This window comes from Haliotis rufescens, unplaced genomic scaffold (assembly GCF_023055435.1).
Source record: "Haliotis rufescens isolate VD_foot unplaced genomic scaffold, xgHalRufe1.0.p SCAF_19, whole genome shotgun sequence".
Lineage (NCBI taxonomy): Eukaryota > Metazoa > Mollusca > Gastropoda > Lepetellida > Haliotidae > Haliotis > Haliotis rufescens.
The window spans coordinates 2491082-2511788 of NW_025963879.1; the positions used below are offsets into that span (position 1 = coordinate 2491082).

At 40.3% G+C, this 20707-nt stretch overlaps 3 protein-coding genes across 3 annotated transcripts in view; all 3 read right to left on the reverse strand.

The window, feature by feature from the left end:
* Nucleotides 1-9654: 9654 nt before the first annotated feature.
* LOC125381679 (protein RNA-directed DNA methylation 3-like) lies at nt 9655-10572 on the reverse strand. The gene has a single exon (XM_048399112.1). It carries the CDS (start codon nt 10570-10572, stop codon nt 9655-9657), a length of 918 nt encoding a protein of 305 aa, XP_048255069.1.
* A 37-nt stretch (nt 10573-10609) lies between these two features.
* LOC124120845 (glycine-rich protein 2-like) lies at nt 10610-11185 on the reverse strand. The gene has a single exon (XM_046483729.2). The coding sequence runs from the start codon at nt 11183-11185 to the stop codon at nt 10610-10612; it is 576 nt and encodes a 191-aa protein (XP_046339685.2).
* Nucleotides 11186-13540: 2355 nt separating this feature from the next.
* LOC124113049 overlaps nt 13541-20707 on the reverse strand; it is a 29626-nt gene continuing 22459 nt past the window's right edge. The window contains exon 2 of the mRNA XM_048399113.1: nt 13541-14403. Coding sequence (XP_048255070.1) covers nt 13541-14403 — 863 coding nt within the window. The remainder of the gene's footprint in view (nt 14404-20707) is intronic.

Here is a 20707-nt window from a genome sequence, read left to right on the forward strand (position 1 = left end):
TTTATATACTCAATGTATATAAATCCTTCTGTTTTGTATATGAGATGAATATATTATTACTTAGCAGTAATTCCAGTCTGATGACCTAAGATAATGCTAAGATATGCAAAGATAGTGTTCATGGTTAAAGATAAAGTTAGAATTGTGAATATCACTGTCAGGGCATCTACATACATGGACCTGAGGTGGTCAGATTGAGGTGTTCAGACTGAGGTGTTCAGACTGAGGGGGTCAGACTGAGGTGGTCAGACTGAGGTGGTCAGACTGAGGTGTTCAGATTGAGGTGTTCAGACTGAGGTGTTCAGACTGAGGGGGTCAGACTGAGGTGGTCAGACTGAGGTGGTCAGACTGAGGTGTTCAGATTGAGGTGTTCAGCCGGAGGTGGTCAGACTGAGGTGTTCAACCTGAGGTGTTCAGATTGAGGAGGTCAGACTGAGGTGGTCAGACTGAGGTGTTCAACCTGAGGTGTTCAGACTGAGGAGGTCAGACTGAGGTGGTCAGACTGAGGTGGTCAGCCTGAGGTGGTCAGACTGAGGTGGTCAGACTGAGGTAGTCAGACTGAGGTGGTCAGCCTGAGGTGGTCAGCCTGAGGTGGTCAGACTGAGGTAGTCAGACTGAGGTGGTCAGCCTGAGGTGGTCAGACTGAGGTGGTCAGACTGAGGTGTTCAACCTTAAAAAGGTTTTTAACACCAAGAATTGTATAAGTTAGTTGTGTAGGACTAATGTGTCACCTGAATATCAGTTCTAAAATTCATGTTGCTACAAGATCGTGTTCAAAATCTATTTTAGTTGAGCGTCTCAACTTTGGCTCAATTAACATGGCAATGAAAGCTGTACAGCTGCTTTTAAATGATGACTTTAAATGTCAGAATATGATTAAGATAATGTGCTTAAAACAGCGGAGATGACTCCATCTAAAGTCGTTTATGTAGGCTTATCGCATCAAATTCATAAATATATGCATGAAAGTAAGAACAAAAGCTCTCAAATAGATCTTTCGATATCGAATGACCAATAGGCCCTTTCTGCAGAGGAAATCAAATCTTGATGAAACAGATTGCCTTTGCTGGAATAGTAGAAGCAAAGTTAACAACTGTATGGATTATCAAAAGTTAAGAAACTTGTTTCTTTATAATGTCTTTAGTGTTTTTTATTGACCATTTACCCATTTTGTTGGAGCATGAACAGGAGATAAAATATCAGTTTCATGTGACAGATATTCTGTTTCGTTAATTTGCACAATGGAAAAAAGAGATGTTGAAGTCCTTTTTTCATTGTAACAGCCATTACTGCTGAAGAAATTGAAGAAGATTCTTTAAGTATTCAGTTTTATGTATTTTTGTTAATTGGCATATTGTGCTTTACACAAATATTCAAAGTGGAATTTTCTTCATTTGGTAGTCATTTCCAAACCATTAACAGGGTATTTATTTGTTTATGAATCTGAAAGACTGTGATAGCAAATTACTGTTTCTATTTTTTGTAGAACTTTAAAAAAGAAAAGAATGTTGTCTTGAAAATTATGTACCAGTGACCACTACCTTTGATAAAAGTATATCAGTTAATCAAGTATGAGCTATGCTCAGTTGCATCCGTTGACCTTTCCAGGATCTTCTGTTATTGATTCAAATCCATATTCAAGAGGTTCACCTTATTGGTACACTGAAACATCAATGAACTCCCCAACTTCAGGTGTTCTTCCCACAGGCGAAAGCTGCGTTGTGATTGAAGTACTAAGCAAGGTTACTCACTCACTAAATCATCACTAAGTTCCTCATATATAGGTACATTGTGTTGGATTTACAGGATGCTAGGGTTGGAACGAGTCAAAACTTACTATCGGGTACCCGACCCCGATTACCTGACCCTACCTGGGTACCAGCTGTAAGTCTCAAGAGTTGGGTACTAAACGTCTGATTGGGAATTGTTTTACCAGAGTCTTGGCAAAAAACATTCAGATACACATATAGAATAATTTTTACTCAAACCTATGAAATTCAGAAGTAATGCGTGCATAGTCAGAAATGCAAACATTAGCAACTTGTGCAACCATGGAGCTTTATTCTTATTGTCATTAAACAATCTATCACATGACTAACCATGAGTCTGGGTAAAACCATGGGTACCTGGGTCCTACTCAGGATCCACCCGACCCGAGTACCTGTCCCAGCCCAACAAGATACACAGGTGACGAGAGGACAGCATGGAGAACATGTACTGCGCTACTAGTCACTATTATTCTGTGAATCAGAAATCTTCATTTGCCCTTCTTAGAGCGAAGGTGTGTTGTCAGTTCTAGCTTTGGACTTTTTCCAAATGTTTGCAAATTTCTTCTTTTTTTTCACAAATGTTTTGATTCTTGAAGAGTACTTTGGTTGGTTTTGATATTGAATGCTGTTTGTGACTGTATAGTGTTAATTGAAAAGACATTCAGAAAAGCTTCAGTGCTGTTTAATGACTCAAAGAATAGTTTCAGTACATAGCTGATGACTTAGAGCACATCTTGAATTCTTAGTTAAATTTGGTTCTTAGTTGAGCATAGCTTTAGTTCTTACTAGACCACAGCTTTAGTTCTTACTAGACCACAGCTTTAGTTCTTAGTAGACCACAGCTTTAGTTCTTAGTAGACCACAGCTTTAGTTCTTAGTAGAGTACAACTTCGGTTCTTAGTGGAGCACAGCTTCAGTTCTTAGTTGAGCACAACTTCAGTTCTTAGTAGAGCACAGCTTCTGTTCTTAAATGAGCACAACTTCAGTTCTTAGTTGAGCACAGCTTCAGTTCTTAGTTGAGCACAGCTTCAGTTCTTAGTTGAGCACAGCTTCAGTTCTTAGTTGAGCACAGCTTCTGTTCTTAGTTGAGCACAACTTCAGTTCTTAGTAGAGCACAGCTTCTGTTCTTAAATGAGCACAACTTCAGTTCTTAGTTGAGCACAGCTTCAGTTCTTAGTTGAGCACAGCTTCAGTTCTTAGTTGAGCACAGCTTCTGTTCTTAGTTGAGCACAGCTTCAGTTCTTAGCAGAGCACAGCTTCAGTTCTTAGTTGAGCACAGCTTTAGTTCCTAAATGAGCACAGCTTCTGTTCTTTGTTGAGCACAACTTCAGTTCTTAGCAGAACACTTCAGTTCTTAGAAGAGCACAGCTTCAGTTCTTAGTTGAGCACAGCTTCAGTTCTTAGTTGAGCAAAGCTTCAGTTTATTGAGGAACTTAAAATGACTTCTTAGACAAAATAAACATTCCACAGCCTCTTGGCATCTTCAGGAATGTGAGACAAAGAATTTACTTTGATTGTTGAAAAATTGAATGATGTCATTGTGTTTGCATGGCTGGCAACATGCTCTTAAAATATGTTTTCCAAAGAGCATTGATTGTATAATAGGTAATAAGGCCATTGTTTCTGCCGGATATTCAGAGCATGAAGCCCTACCGATTATTCCAAATCATTATATTTGCAACAAGTCTAGACAATTACCACAACTATCTATTATCACCTGTGTTACAATGGTAGTCAGTTGTCAGGGGAATAGCACCTAAACAATTTCCATCACTGATGCATTGTTTCTCTGCCTATGCGTGAATGCCATAAGTGTCTTCAAAATTGCATAATGTTATGAATTAATGATGAGAGAAAACATTCAGTTCTGTATCATCAAACAGGGGTTTTCTTAATGATTTGTACACAGGGGACAATGGCTTAGAATGATGGTAATTACTATTATGTTGAAGGTTTCTTTGCTGAGATAATGAACATGGATATTGAATGTGTGAGAGCATTTGTGGGTGGGGTGAGTTTGTGGGTGGTCTTGAGGGGGGTGGAAGACAGATCAATATCAAGACTGCTCCCTAGAGTACTGACAGTTGGAGAACACAACACAATCATTACTTTCTGAAAGTCCAAAAGATAGGTTTTAAATCATGCTAATGATCGGGCAAGAAAGCAAGTGATAGATTGCTTCATCATGTGGAATTCTCTTTGTTGTTTTAAAATGATTATGTGTATATATATGTATATGTGTTACATACTTGTCTGTAATAGTATTCAGATATACCACAACATGGAAATACTGTTGTGAAGTGTTGTTGCACAACATTGCCTTCTTGCGAATCAGTTTTACTGCATTGCCTTCTTATGGATCAGTTTTACAGCGTTGCCTTCTTACGAATCAGTTTTACCGCATTGCCTTCTTATGAATCAGTTTTACCGCATTGCCTTCTTACGAATCAGTTTTACAGCATTGCCCTCTTACAAAACATTCAAGTCACATTGCCTTCTGATACAACAGTCTCTTGCTAATCAAATATACCACAGCCTTAAAAGGAGTACTGGCATAGTAATCTCTTGTACCATAACCCTCTAAATAGTTCTATTTCTAGTGGTCAGTTATACCTCAGACGTCTAAGTATTTGTGTTGTAATAGTCAGTTATAACAACTTTAAAGATAGCTCTGTTATGGTATTCAGTTATATCACATGCTGAACAAAGTTTTTGATAATCAAACCTCTTACATGTTACATCTTACATCGATTATGAATTGGTTGTCATCATTTCCTATCTTCCCATCAGCTGGTTTTATTTTACCTCAAACAACTGTAGTGACTCAGCTGTTTATTTGGTGGCTTCCGTTCATGTTAAGGATGACACGAAAAGATGGAGATAGAACCAACATCCTCCTTAGGATGAAACTCTAACTGTTGACAAACATGACAAGTATCATTTTTCATTTTCTAAATAATACAAGAGGTACTATGTCAATTTTATTTTAGATTTTAGAAATAATTTGTTCTATACAGCACCTAGACTAGAGATGACTAGTTTGGTCCTTAGCAGATGATGAGTAGTATGTATATTGAATAGCCATTATGCAAATGAATAATTAATTTGATTGATCATGACAGACTGACCCATTATTCGATGATTCGCACCAGTTGTAGCTGCTTGTGTGTAGGTGGTGCAATACCATTATATACTCTGCAGCTAATGATTGACATTTTATGCATGCATTTTTGGAAAATGTTAAACCTATATGAAGATATGAATTTTTTAGGGTTTCATTGTCCTAAAAGAAAAAAGATACAAGGAAAAAACTTGCTCTTACTTTAATGGATATATAATATCCATTTAGAGGAAAAGAAGAGAATGTGCAGCTCCTTAAAACTTATTTGATTCTGCTCAGCTACAATTTCATGTAGTTCGGCCTGCTTTTATTATAGATATGGACATTTTAGGTCATGTTAAGTGATCAGTGTTGCCGTAATGGAATTAAGTACACTTTCATCATGATGCTTTGGACAGAAAACTCAAAACCAGGGGACGTTTTGGCTCATGTGGCTTTAGCGATATAGCCCTATATTTTCAATTAATGACAACAAACATGTAGTTAAGGTTTTCTTATATCCAGCTTTGAGAAGCCAGATTAGTTGGAGAAAAAACGGCAAGGAGAAACAGTTCGTTAAGATGATTAAGTAATGACATAACTTGACTCCACAAACAATGGCGTCATCGTTAGGCACACGTTTGAGAAAAACCATTGGAATCAATACTCATTAAAATGCGGCTGTCATTGGAAAATGTAGTTTAAGTAAAGGATAGCAAGATAATTTTGATTTATGAGTTAGAGCTATTAAAAGTTATCGAATTTCTGTATTAGAAATGAACCTAACTCGGTATTCTAGTAGAGGGTCATTAATATGCGGACCCTTCTTCCAAGATGTTTGCGATAACCACATTTACTTTCCAGATGGAGTGGAATTAGCTGTATGTAATTTCTTACATAAAAAACAGCGGATTTTCTGATTAAATCTTGCGTTTCTTATCATGGTCCTATTCCTCTGATGTTAAATGTTTTTTCAAGGCAGGTTTAATTAGACAGACAAGATTATGAATTAGAGGAGTCCATATAGTTTGATATCATAGACTTCGGAGCAATCTGGATGTAAAATGATATCATGGCTGATGAGAGTTGAGTGAAAATGGTCCTGCTACAGGAAACGTTGACATTGTTCGCTGTGGCAGTGGAAGTTTTTAGCCAATAGGAAGGTCCGACTGATAAACAGATCAGGAGAAACTTTTGCCTTCCATCAGGTGTTTGCTTAGAATAAACTTTGTTCTGAGTGTTGTACTGAGTTGTGTCCCTTTAGATGCCAGTATCCACAGGCTGTGAGTGAGTTGGGTGTAATGCCACTTTGAACAGTAGTTCAGTTAATGGGTCAGTTTAATGTGTTAGGAAAGCCCAAAGAGATGCAGGTCTGAGATAGATACCAGTTTGGTAAACCCAAATGTTTGGGAAAGGTGCAGGAAAGTATGAATCGTGTTCAAGGTGAATCTGGAATTCGAATCCATGATCATATGTCTGGGATGCCAAACAGCGGTAGAAACTAACAGTTAACTTGTCCTCATAATGATAACGTATAGCAAAACCCTTAAAATGGCAAATTTCTACTAGTCCTTATGATTTCTTAACTATTGGGCAGTTTGGAAAGGACTACAGGACTAGTGCCAATTTCTGATGCTGCCTAAGGGATGCTAGGCTGTTTATGATTGGGCGACCCAAGCCCCTGTCACAGGTAGTAGGTTTGGACCCAGATTCAGTATCCTTGTTCTGGCAGCACCACATCCAGGCTGAACCATGAACTGCCTCCGTGGTCTAGAGGTAGAAGGAGAACATCAGCCAAGGGAGTCAAAGGTTGGGGGTTCCATCTCTGCCTGTGTCATACCAAAAGATGTTAAAAGATGGTATTTGTTGTTACCTTGTCTGGCGCCTGGCATTAGGGGCTAAAACAAGGACTGGTTGGCTTGGAGTCAGTATTCTGTGTCTGAGTGGGGTTTTCATGTTAATCTGTGGCATGGTTTCTTAGTGAGCTTGCATTATAAAATCTGCTTTAGTCTGGATTAGTACAAGTAGCCACGCACACAGGCGTGCATGCACATCGCTGTATAAGTGCAATAATCTTGAACATGACATTAAACCTCATTTCACCTCACCTCACCTCACCTCACCTCACCTCACCTCACCTCCCTGAAACATGATGAAGTGCTTTAAGTAAAAAACGACCTTGACTTATGTCAATTTGGGGTTTCTTCCCACATTGAGCTTTCCAAATTGAAATAGAAATAGAAATACATTTAGAACCCTGAAAGAACCTAATGGCTAGCTAACTTTATGTATCCAGAATATGTTTTGAACTGCTTAATCATGAGAATAAGAAGGCAATATAATTGACTTTTTAAGTCAAAAAGCTAAATGTATTGTTTCAACGTTTATTGTCAGCAATATTTTGGTTAGCTATTCTTAGAATGTGAATAATTAACTATTGTTGTTAAAAAACTACATGGAGTTAAAATTCTGCTCAGCTTGTATGCATTTTTATCCCCCGCCCAACAAAGTTGGCGGGGATATAGAATCGGGCTCCGTCCGTCCATCAGGTTTCGTTTCCGGAGCATAACTCAGAAACCGTTCAATATTATTTCATGAAACTTTGCAGGTCTATCAAGTTCATGCTGAACTGGTGCCTTTTGCTATTTAGAAAATTTTAGAAATTTTTATTTTTTACGTTTCCATGTCAACAGAAGGATTTAGGTTCTGTGAGGATAGGGTTCGTTTCCGGAGCATAACTCATATACCGTTCAATATTTTTTCATGAAACTTTGCAGGTCTGTAAAGTACATGCTGAACTGGTGCCTTTTGCTATTTAGAAATTTTAGAAATTTTTATTTTTTACATTTCCATTGCAACAAGATGGACTTAAAATTTCCATGACAAGCTCCACCTCTGTTAAAAAAGGGTAGGGTTTGTTTAGATTTAATTATGTCATAAATTCGGCAACAGGGGCGGAGGATATAGCCACGTTAGTGGCAAAGTCTTGTTTAACTTGCATGTGTTTCAAAATAAACTTCTAGCTGAAATACAGAGTTAAAGATGTATCTGTCATACATTTCTAAAGAGACACAATAAAATGGTTGATGTTGGCACCAAGACAATGAGTTTTTAAAAATACATGTACCACTCAACTTTTGATAGGAACAGTCTGTGTTCCCAGAATGTGGTGTGATTCATTGGAGATATTGTCATACAAACTGTATGCTGACTGTCATGGAACTTGCATGTTTGTAGCTTACACCTCCATTTTTTGGAAAAACAAGTTTACATTTCTTTCGTTGATTTTCCGTGTATTGTAAAAGTAATAGAATAGGTCTTCTGCAGCCCATAAGAGGTGACTATGCTTGTCGTAAGACGCGATTAACTGGATCGTGTGGTCAGGCTCGCTGACTTGGCTGATGCATGCCATCTTATCCCAATTGCATAGATCAATGCTCATGATGTCAATCACATGATTGTCTGGTCCAGACTCAGATTATTTTCAGAACACCATCATATAGGTGAATATTGCTGAGTGCGATGTTAAACAATAAACATACAAATGAACAAATAATATCTCAGTATTACTATTCAGAGTTGAGTAATATATATTGGTGTTCTGACACGTGTAGCCTGACATGAGGCACAATACCTGAGGCCTCATTACTTGTGTGCCAGTTGAAATAACTTATATGACATGTTGCAATATTTTGTCATATTGATGTCGTACACTACAATATTGATCTTGTGTTGACATCATCACATTGCTAACAGGAATGATTTACGGGGATTTTAGTAATATCAAACCTATCAGCTACTGGTCTACTGTTTATGGACCATGTGTGTTGAGGCATCAGTAGTCTAGCACAGCAGGTTGTGTGTATACTTATTGCACATGAAATCCAGGTTTGAACCCTGACAGGACAGTGCAGTTTGTAGGCGTCTCCTACAGACAGTGGTTGTGAAACTGCAGTCATTCCCAGCACTCAGGATGAGACAAATCTGTGTCTTCTATTGACACCTTTGTGGAGAGATATTTGTTATTGAGTCTTCTGTCTCCACACACAGGAAACAGCATACTTCTATCCCCATTAATTGTTATTTTTTGTTCCATTTAGATCAAAGCATTTCATTCCAGACCCTTGAAGATTCCCGGGTAGAATAGGTCTTCAGCAACCCATGCTTGCCGTAAAAGGTGACTATGCTTGTCGTAAAAGGCAACTAACAGGATCGGGTGGTCAGGCTCGCTGACATGGTTGATACATGTCATCGATCCCAATTGGGTGGATCGATGCTCATGATATCAATCACTGGATTGTCTGGTCCAGACTCGATTATTTACAGACCGCCGTCATATAGCTGGAATATTGCTGAGTGCGGCGTTAAACAACAAACCAACCAACCAACCAACATTTCATTCCATATGTTCCTTCATAGCACAGAAGGGGCACAGATATTCACTCCAAGGAACATGCTTTTCTCTGCACTCTCCAGAATACACCCAATTCCCAAAGCATCATCCCAAACCTCCACCATCCATCCCATCCTCCCACTTCCCAGAACCACCATCCCGAACCTCCACCATCCATCCTGGCCTCCCCACTTCCCAGAACCACCATCCCAAACCTCCACCATCCATCCTAGCCTCCCCACTTCCCAGAACCACCATCCCGAACCTCAACCATCCATCCTTGCATCCCCACTTCCCAGAACCACCATCCCACATCTCCAACATCCATCCAATCCTCCCACTTCCCAGAACCACCATCCCGAACCTCCACCATCCATCCAAGCCTCCCCACTTCACAGAACCACCAGCCCAAACCTCCACCATCCATCCAAGCCTCCCAACTTCCAAGAACCACCATCCCACATCTCCAACATCCATCCCATCCTCCCACTTCCCAGAACCACCATCTTGAACCTCCACCATCCATCCTGGCCTCCCCACTTCCCAGAACCACCATCTTGAACCTCCACCATCCATCCAAGCCTCCCCACTCCCCAGAACCACCATCCCGAACCTCCACCATCCATCCTAGCCTCCCCACTTCCCAGAACCACCATCCCGAACCTCCACATCCATCCTGGCCTCCCCACTTCCCAGAACCACCATCCCGAACCTCCAAATCCATCCTGGCCTCCCCACTTCCCAGAACCACCATCCCGAACCTCCACATCCATCCTGGCCTCCCCACTTCCCAGAACCACCATCCCACATCTCCAACATCCATCCCATCCATCCCATCCTCCCACTTCCCAGAACCACCATCCCGAACCTCCACCATCCATCCTGGCCTCCCTACTTCCCAGAACCACCATCCCGAACCTCCACCATCCATCCCATCCTCCCCACTTCCCAGAACCACCATCCCGAACCTCCACCATCCATCCTGGCCTCCCCACTTCCCAGAACCACCATCCCACATCTCCACCATCCATCCAAGCCTCCCCACTTCCCAGAACCACCATCCCAAACCTCCACCATCCATCCAAGCCTCCCCACTTCCCAGAACCACCATCCCACATCTCCACCATCCATCCAAGCCTCCCCACTTCCCAGAACCACCATCCCACATCTCCAACATCCATCCCATCCTCCCACTTCCCAGAACCACCATCCCGAACCTCCACCATCCATCCTAGCCTCCCCACTTCCCAGAACCACCATCCCACATCTCCACCATCCATCCAAGCCTCCCCACTTTTCAGAACCACCATCCCAAACCTCCACCATCCATCCAAGCCTCCCCACTTCCTAGAACCACCATCCCAAACCTCCACCATCCATCCTGGCCTCCCCACTTCCCAGAACCAACATCCCACATCTCCACCATCCATCAAAGCCTCCCCACTTCCCAGAACCACCATCCCAAACCTCCACCATCCATCCAAGCCTCCTCACTTCCCAGAACCACCATCCCAAACCTCCACCATCCATCCAAGCCTCCCCACTTCCCAGAACCACCATCCCACATCTCCAACATCCATCCCATCCTCCAACTTCCCAGAACCACCATCCCGAACCTCCACCATCCATCCTGGCCTCCCCACTTCCCAGAACCACCATCCCACATCTCCACCATCCATCCAAGCCTCCCCACTTCCCAGAACCACCATCCAAAACCTCAACCATCCATCCAAGCCTCCCCACTTCCCCGAACCACCATCCCACATCTCCAACATCCATCCCATCCTCCCACTTCCCAGAACCACCATCCCGAACCTCCATCATCCATCCTGGCCTCCCCACTTCCCAGAACCACCATCCCACATCTCCACCATCCATCCTAGCCTCCCACTTCCCAGAACCACCATCCCGAACCTCCACCATCCATCCAAGCCTCCCCACTTCCTAGAACCACCATCCCAAACCTCCACCATCCATCTTAGCCTCCCCACTTCCCAGAACCACCATCCCACATCTCCACCATCCATTTTAGCCTCCCCACTTCCCAGAATCACCATCCCACATATCCACCATCCATCCTGGCCTCCCCACTTCCCAGAACCACCATCCTACATCTCCAACATCCATCCCATCCTCCCACTTCCCAGAACCACCATCCCGAACCTCCACCATCCATCCTGGCCTCCCCACTTCCCAGAACCACCATCCCGAACCTCCACCATCCATCCTAGCCTCCCCACTTCCCAGAACCACCATTCCACATCTCCACCATCCATCCAAGCCTCCCCACTTCCCAGAACCACCATCCCACATCTCCACCATCCATCCAAGCCTTCCCACTTCCCAGAACCACCATCCCGAACCTCCACCATCCATCCAAGCCTCCCCACTTCCCAGAACCACCATCCCGAACCTCTACCATCCATCCAAGCCTCCTCACTTCCCAGAACCACCATCCCGAACCTCGACCATCCATCTGAGCCTCCCACTTCCCAGAACCACCATCCCCAACCTCGACCATCCATCTGAGCCTCCCACTTCCCAGAACCACCAGCGGAAATCTCCACCATCCATCCCATCCTTCATCCCTATACAAATTACTACTGGCAGACTCCACCCCGTCTCTCCCCTCCAGACAGTGTGCAACATTCTCATTCAGCCTTGACTTACTTCTTCTTCCTTGAGATATCCTCACATAAGTAGCCATGAAAATTGGCAATGACTTATTAGGATTGGAGATGTTGGGATCTAAAATGTAGCTTGTTTCTGTGCTAGTGTATGACAGCGTCGTCATTGACGTAGTGATTGTTTCTAAATGCGTAGAGTTTCAAGTTTCAGAACAAAACCTAATTACTAAGTTTTTCATTTCAGATGGTGGCAAAGTGACAGTTAAGTGTGTATTACATCTTCCTGCTCGAAGGTGAGAAATAGTGCCTTTTGTGACATGAGACATGATTGAACAGCATGAGTCAGGATCGGACACATCATGTGTTGCTCCTAAATATAAGTAAGGCGATATTCACAGCAGTTATGATCACAAATATAGACAATGTGACAAAATGTTAGATCAAACCTTTTTGTTATTTTGTGATTAGGGCTAGTCAGTTCGGTTTGGTCAAAACAAAAATGAAGGTCCAATGTGAAACTGAATTATATTTTGTTTTGGTTGACATCAAAGGGGTTCAGTTGGTGTTATGCTGTGTTTGTTTCGAAGGTAACAGGTTACTTTTCAACACAGAAACAAACACAACATTCCTCTCTTGGATTAGATGTGTGTGTATTGTTGCACCTCTCTATAAGTTTGGTTATAATAACAAATTAATTTCCAAGTCCATTATCTGTGACTCTGTCCAATACAAATGCTGATGTAAAGGATGTATCGACACCTTTATGATATTGATTTGAGAGCATGTTATCAAGTTAATAATGTTGTCATCATGCCTGTATTAATTTTGAACAATGTCAATAATTTTGGTTTTTAATGAAAATATAGAATTTGTTTATGATATCTCTGATGGGTGAAGTTTTGACATGTATTGAACATTTAATTAAATTATTATTCTCTACCCAAACAAAGGGATTTATCACATTGTGAAAGAGGGTTGTTTGGTGATATTACAGTTTTGCTCGGATGGACTGAACCAGTAGGTTCTAGTGGGGAATCATTCATACTGCCTGGGTTCAGTGGCACACAACCACCAGGTCATAACTGACACTTGGTCAGCCATTGGTCAGTGAGTGTCCTGTGGGGATTCTGTTATAATAATTACCCAGCAGCCTATGCTAGTTGTAAGAGATTTGATGGATTGGGTGGTCAGGATGGGTGGTTGATGGCATTTCTTCGTACTCTGATTATGTGGGTCTATGCTCACAATATCGATGACTGGATTGTCTGTTCCAGACTTGGTTATTTACAGGCTATCGTCATCAAGCTGGAATATTGCTGTGTTAAACAACATAACACATTGTCTTTGTTGTCACCATCAGAGTACTATTGTGCAGCCCTTGTACCTGTTCAATCACTGTTTTAGCTATCTCCTTTGACCCGTAGGGGAAATGGATGGCACTGAGTCAGTATGGTTCTGTAGTGGCAGGTTTCACACAGAAAGAGTCTACTTCTTAGTTGACATTCATAGCTCTTAAGTAACACGCCTGTAAAACTGTGTCCAAGATGTGAACACATAACGTGCCCATCAGCAGTGATGTCAGGATGTGAGCCAGCAGCAGCAGAGGAATGAAGTGAGAACTGGACATAGTTTGTCGTTACAGTAGTGTCTGCTATTTTGAAGCTAGTGAAATGTGTCCATGGACTACTGAACTACTGAATTCTACTTGTCCATGGACTACTGAACTACTGAATTCTACTTGTCCCTGGACAACTGAACTACTGGTTTCTACTTGTCCCTGGACAACTGTACTGCTGAAGTCTTCTTGTCCATGGACAACTGAACTACTGATTTCTACTTGCCCCTGGACAACTGTACTGCTGAAGTCTGCTTGTCCATGGACAACTGAACTACTGAATTCTACTTGCCCCTGGACAACTGTACTGCTGAAGTCTGCTTGTCCATGGACAACTGAACTACTGATTTCTACTTGTCCCTGGACAACTGTACTGCTGAAGTCTTCTTGTCCATGGACAACTGAACTACTGATTTCTACTTGCCCCTGGACAACTGTACTGCTGAAGTCTGCTTGTCCATGGACAACTGAACTACTGATTTCTACTTGCCCCTGGACAACTGTACTGCTGAAGTCTGCTTGTCCATGGACAACTGAACTACTGATTTCTACTTGCCCCTGGACAACTGTACTGCTGAAGTCTGCTTGTCCATGGACAACTGAACTACTGATTTCCACTTGTCCCTGGACAACTGTACTGCTGAAGTCTGCTTGTCCATGGACAACTGAACTACTGATTTCTACTTGCCCCTGGACAACTGTACTGCTGAAGTCTTCTTGTCCATGGACAACTGAACTACTAATTTCTACTTGCCCCTGGACAACTGTACTGCTGAAGTCTGCTTGTCCATGGACAACTGAACTACTAATTTCTACTTGCCCCTGGACAACTGTACTGCTGAAGTCTGCTTGTTCATGGACAACTGAACCACTGATTGCTTCTCTGACACTTTTAGCTACTAGGGCACAGGTGTGATGTGTAAGATGTCATAATTTCTGTGCAGAGTTAGATCCCTTAGGCATGCCAGAAACCTATGATCATGGGTTCCAATTCCAGTTTTCCTTGATCATTTCTAGGTTTGTCAGCATCATTCACATGCTCATGTGTTTCACCCAAGAGTGCATCATGCTGACACGCCGTGATGTAACTGAAATGTTGTTAAAAGCAGCACTGAACCATACTCACTTTGTCACCATGACACCCAGAAATCAGAAATGAAAGCAGAAACTGTGGTAGTTGGTTTTGTGCCAATGTTTTGGTTTTGTGCCTATTCCCAATTCTTCACCCATATCAGTGTAATATTAACCTCTCCCAAAGGAAGTTGAAGGTTCTAAACTGGCCAAGAAGAGAGAGCATTGACTAAATCCACTGAAGTCCATGTTTCAGTGTTTGAATGCAATCAGAGTTTCACAAACACACAACCCCCCCACTGCAGTACATTCTTATGAACATGTTGAAAAATTCAGATCTCATGTCACCAGGACCATGTCTTTAACAGCTATATTACGGCATACCCCTGATAACAGATTGTAAATCTAATTGTAATAATTTAAGTATTTTTCAAAACCGACATCTCACCTGAGAAATCATTGTCTCCTTCAATTGTTCAAGTAAGTAATAATTTTCTAGATTTTTACCCAAAAATGTTTTCCAGATATGTTGTTGGTTTTTGACATATTTGAATTTGGTTTGACATATTCTGAAACAGGCAGGCTCTACAAACAATAGCATTGACGAAAGGTGTCGACGAAGGGTTAGCATTGTTGGTACTGAAGCTGTTACTGATGATGGTATTTTGCCCCACTGCCGTTTTGTCGGTGGCGCAACGATTGTTGGAGACTGTTGCAAGTAGTTGCTTTAGTCGTGTAGGAAGTAATCGGCGGCCATAACAAGTACTGACAGAATTCATCCTCGTACAATGGCTTAATGACGGACCAAGATCCCCAAAGCCTGGACGAGCATGTAGGCCTTGCAATACATGTATTTACTCATTGGCCAATTTCTCCATGCTATTGGGTCAACACTGATTGATTGATTCAATTATAATCAGTGTCAAATTTACGTACATGCCCAAAACCCAGGATTCCATTAGGCAATAATCGGATCATCATGTGACCAGGCAATTTTATTATGGAAGAAATGTTTTATCAATAAAGCAGAATTTTATTTTATTGTGTTTTGTCACTCTGTCATGTTGAGATCAATACAGCGGCGTCGACACGGGATCACAAATGGTCATCCGGGGACAAGCGAGTCACATGACCGGGCTCAGATGCAAACGCGTTAAAAATTCATTTTGTGACAGCTCTTGTCAAAATAGCCTCTTAGGGATCTATTTGAAAATGGGTTTTGTTGTCCACAAGAAAATGTCTGCGCTTAATTCATACATACAGAGAAATTTGTTAGTTTTTGTTCATAGTGTGTTTGATGTCATCGGGATAAATGACTCTTGCCTTTAAATATAAAAAGCAAATGTACTTTGAAATTTCAGTCTCTTGATGGTAGTTTGCTGAAACCACGGTAAATGCTGTACTTCCCTAAAATCAAACCCCATGAAACAAAGAAGTAAATTTGTATTAATGTTGTACAATGTTTTGAGAGTCAATTTATTTTGAGAACTTTGCAGATAATTGTTGGAACGCATTCTCTGAGAATATATGCAAATAATACCTTTTTTGGTAAAATCCATCTCCACCATGGTACTCAACTATACAATATAAATCGATCCACCTCTTTCCTCAGCAAAATTCTCTTCTTCAGATGCAAATACTATTTATCTCAATTTAAATCATTTCATAACAAAGGCAGGAAATTTATTCTTGTTAAGTTTTCATGTTGATTGAAATATTTTTTAAAGTCTCTCCAGTACGACAGAGTAATAATATCTCAGTGTTCTGGTTTCTCCAATGACATCATGTGGGTGGTTATTTATCCTGAGAGTCATTACGATGTCGAAGATAATTGAGACTGGTTCGACTTAATATGTATTGAATATATTGGCGCTATTTTCCTAGGGAATATTGTCGTTTTAACGTCCTACCTGCCCTAGCCTGTTGTATTGATAAGTGATGCAGTAAATTGCACTAAATGAAAAGAGTATGGATTCTACTGTTGACAAAGGCGGAGAGAAATTCTTGTGACATAATTAATCGATAATCATCAGTGATCATTAGAGCCCAGATTATTAATTATAGTTGTCATTAATTGATTTCTTATTTGGCAAAATTCTCAGCCTGCTTCATTTCCGGAACATTGAGACTATGATTGGGTCGGTGATGTCACCATGGCAACCATGCAAATGACTAGGGTGTGTTTCTTTCGTTTTAATGAAGAATTCTAGGTGTTGTTTTGGAGCACAGACAAACAAAGAGAAAAAGGGATTAATTGGGAATGATTAGGCTTTGTGTTCGATTATTCTAGCCATGGCAACATGTACGGCTAATGAGGGATTATATATGTCATCAGGGACGGGTGATATCACGCTAAATGCAGCTTTTGGTGACGAATACCATCTAATATTTGATTACTGATTATTGTTTTTCTTGGTGGTTTTTTGGTTCATGTGAACAAAACAGTTGTAAACAGAGTGTCCTCCCCTTTGCTTGAGCAGCCATTTTGGATTACATAAAGAGTGTCATGATCATTAAAATTGCAAAACAAACGATTCATGTTGTAGTAAGCGTTCCTTCGGCAATGGTTACATTTTTATAGCAAAACTGAAGATTTTATCCAGTAGGTATTTTATTTTGTGATTCTAACAGGCTGTTAATTTAACAACAACATTTTTACAACTGTGGGTTAGCAATTCACTTAGACTGTATTACATATTTGTATATGTTGTCCCATTTCCTACACTTTGGAAAAATAATCTCACTCAGCCACAAAATATATTGTTCTCATTGTTTATTGGCCTTTTATGTGTATGTGTGGTGGGGGGAGGGGCTCATGATATTTAACATCTATTTATATGTACTTCTATGCAACTCAACAGGATGCTTTTCACCGGAAGCACTGAATAAAGGCATATAGAAGTCATCATCCAAACTTACAGAATTTTATTTTGACAAAGATTTAAATGTTAAGAGTTGCATGTTTACATACAACTGAAAACAACAGTGCAAAGATTACAGTGTTCAGTTGATAACTCTTCAGATATGATTTAGAGGAATAATATGTATGTAAATAGAAAAGGAATTTGTGTTTTGGAAATGGGTGTGGCTGAGGTTGATCTAGATAGAGTATGCCTACCCCTACTTATATCATATTACCCTCATTAAATCGGCTGTTTGAATATTTCAAATAAAGGAAAGCTTCTAACAAGTGTCTCAAGCACATATCCCTTGATAAACATCACTGAACAAACAACCTCTGCATTTCTCACAAAATCTCTTCCTTTGTGTGAGTATATGTGTTAATTATACACCACTAGTCTGACCAGTTAGGTTATATTTATCTGAGGAAGAATATCGCCATAACCTTCTTTCAAATCATAATGATGAATACTTTGCAATGTTTTTGCTTCACACATTTAGACGATTGGACCAGACGCCTACAGAAAAAATGTCTCCCACTGATGTTGAGAAAATATGAATATAATTACACAGATGTTGACAGGCGTATCGGGTGTCCATTGATGGGAGCGTCTCACCAGCGATTGTCTTCTTCCTGTACAACTGCGACGAGGGGACTTCATTGTGTGAGAATAATACATTAATACACCACACCAACTTCCAGTGCCATGCAGCTTTTTCCCCAAACACGAAAATAACCACAATTACAAATATCTTGCTCAACGCGCCACAAATGCTAAAACAGGGGATCTTTTCTCGATTTTCATTCGCTATGATGGTTAGACGGAGAAGAAATGTTTTATGCTATCATTGACAGACGTTTAAAACCCCCACCTCAGATATTGATCTGTTTATTGCTGGTGAGCAGACGAACTCGTAAACTGTGAATGGTGAATAAATACTGAATCGGTTTTACTAGGCCACTGTTCTATTTATATCCTGACTGGTCAAAACACAAGTGACCAGGGCGATGACCAATTTACCCTGGGTTCTGTCGATGACCTAAATATGGACCTTTGGACTTTTGATTAATCAGCTCGGCGGCCATGTTTGTTTGCCTCATCTTGGAACCATTAGGTCTCTGAGGACTCTAATAAATTGGTAGTTTTCGATAATTTGCCTGTTCTGATCAGAGGAATTAATGCTGTTTCGATAGGTTGGAAATTACGGACGAAATCGGACGTAGCTTAGTTGTTATAGCTGTCCAGTTTTATACAATTTGTCTAGTTAATACAAGAAAGAAAGGTCCAATGTTGATAAGGGATGGACTTTTCCTCGAGATAAATAATGACATATGTCCACTTAGATTGGAGGAGTATCTTGCAGTCAGATTTCAAAGATGAATTGTCACACCTCAAATTCATTTTTAGTCCATGTACAATTTCTATGAAGATAGTATATTGGAACTATTGATCGTTTGTTCATAAGGGACTCTTACTAGTTGATTTGAGAGCATGTTTTTGTAAATATATAACATTGTATTAACTTGATGAACCCAGGAACGAGTTCATGTTGATTTTCATATCACTTATGTCATGAACTGACTCTGTACGAACTGGTACAATTGATGTAATCTCTAATCTGGGGGAGGGGGGGGGGGGGGGGGAAGGAACATGTCTGGCAATATTAACTCATATCTGCCACATTTCAGTATTTTCAATGATAAGCTCATATTGAATTTAAATGACTTTGACAATAAACTACCCAAAATACTATTAACAACAAAGGCATTTTTGTAAAGAGTATACATCCATATACAGCCTACATTTATGGTATCAACAGAATTTGGAGGAAGTGTTTTCACTTTATCAATTTTACAGTCCCATTAGATTTTTCTGTGTTGACTGAAATTGAAAACACATTAGAGGTGTATTTTGTTGTCAGATTATAAGATGAATGCAAGTCATTTATAGAATGACTGCTTTGCATACCAGTAATAGGGATGTTTTGTTCATTTTGAAGAAAGAAATTTGAATGCAAATGATGTCCTATTGAAGTTTATAATTTAGTGTTATGATTATGACCGATTATTGTGATACATGTATTTTCTCGACTGTTGGGATAGGTTGCAGATAATGGACTATAGAGGACTTCCGTAACATTTCAGCCGATCAGTGAACTTTGTTCAATAAATGGAAGGGAAATGAAGCACATGAAATCTTTTATCTAGTGTCAGTTCACAAGTTTGACAACTATATGTACACATTTGGTCATTCTTCGGGAGAAATTTTCAAATATTTCAAAATTTCTTCTTTGCATAGGACAGTTTGAAAATGTAGTATGAACAGGCAAATTTTAGTAAAGGTTTGAGTAATTAACTACCCGCTATCAGAAATATAGTTGTCTTGGAGCAGAAATAAAACTGGTTTAACTGCTGATTTCACTGATCTTGATGTTGCCTGAAAATACAATATATTATTTAGCCTCATGTTTTGATGAAGTCTTTGCATGAGCATGCAAACATGTATGAAGGAGAAAAAACCCTTCTCAAATATCCATACATGTGTTGTAAAAAAACAACAAAAAACATTTTTCACTTATGTAACATAAATGAAGAATTAACACAATTCTTTTCTTCTCATTCTTAACTACCTATTTGGTGAGTGAAAATCTGTAAACCTTTACATAAAAAAAGGTATGACATAATTTGTTTATATATTTTCTGACCTACATAATTGTTGAGTGAAAAGTATGTAAAACCAGAATAGTGAGTGGATTTTGTTGTTTTCATGCTTCTGTCATATCAGGTAGAAATTGTAGTGACACATACAGCTACGATGATAGATGAAACAAGCCAATTATATCTGTTCCCGCATACTAATGTGGCATGAGTAGTGGAAAATCTTTATATGTTATAATAGTGTATGCCTTTCCTCACCAAAGGCCATTAGAATTAAATTTCTATGAAGTTTGACAAAGTACACCATATATATGTTCCAGTGTACACGCCTCATCGGTTCAGGTGTCACTGCCACATGAATTAGTTATACTTGGAGAGGAATAGGTTATACAGCTCCAGCAACCTTGTGCTGAGTAGTTCTTCTTTACAAGTCTTCATTTAATTTCAAGTTAATTGTTTGTATCACATTATATGGACCGCACTTGGTGTAGATGGCTTGGCATTATGCAGTCATTTTCCACTAAGGGAAGTCATTGATGTTATTTTCCAATCTTGTCATAAACTATTTTCGC

What these genes read in the sequence shown, in the direction of transcription:
- LOC125381679 (XM_048399112.1), bottom strand. Translation starts at nt 10,572, where the DNA reads ATGGTGGTTCTGAAAAGTGGGGAGGCTTGGATGGATGGTGGAGATGTG.
- LOC124120845 (XM_046483729.2), bottom strand. Translation starts at nt 11,185, where the DNA reads ATGGTGGAGGTTCGGGATGGTGGTTCTGGGAAGTGGGAGGCTAGGATG.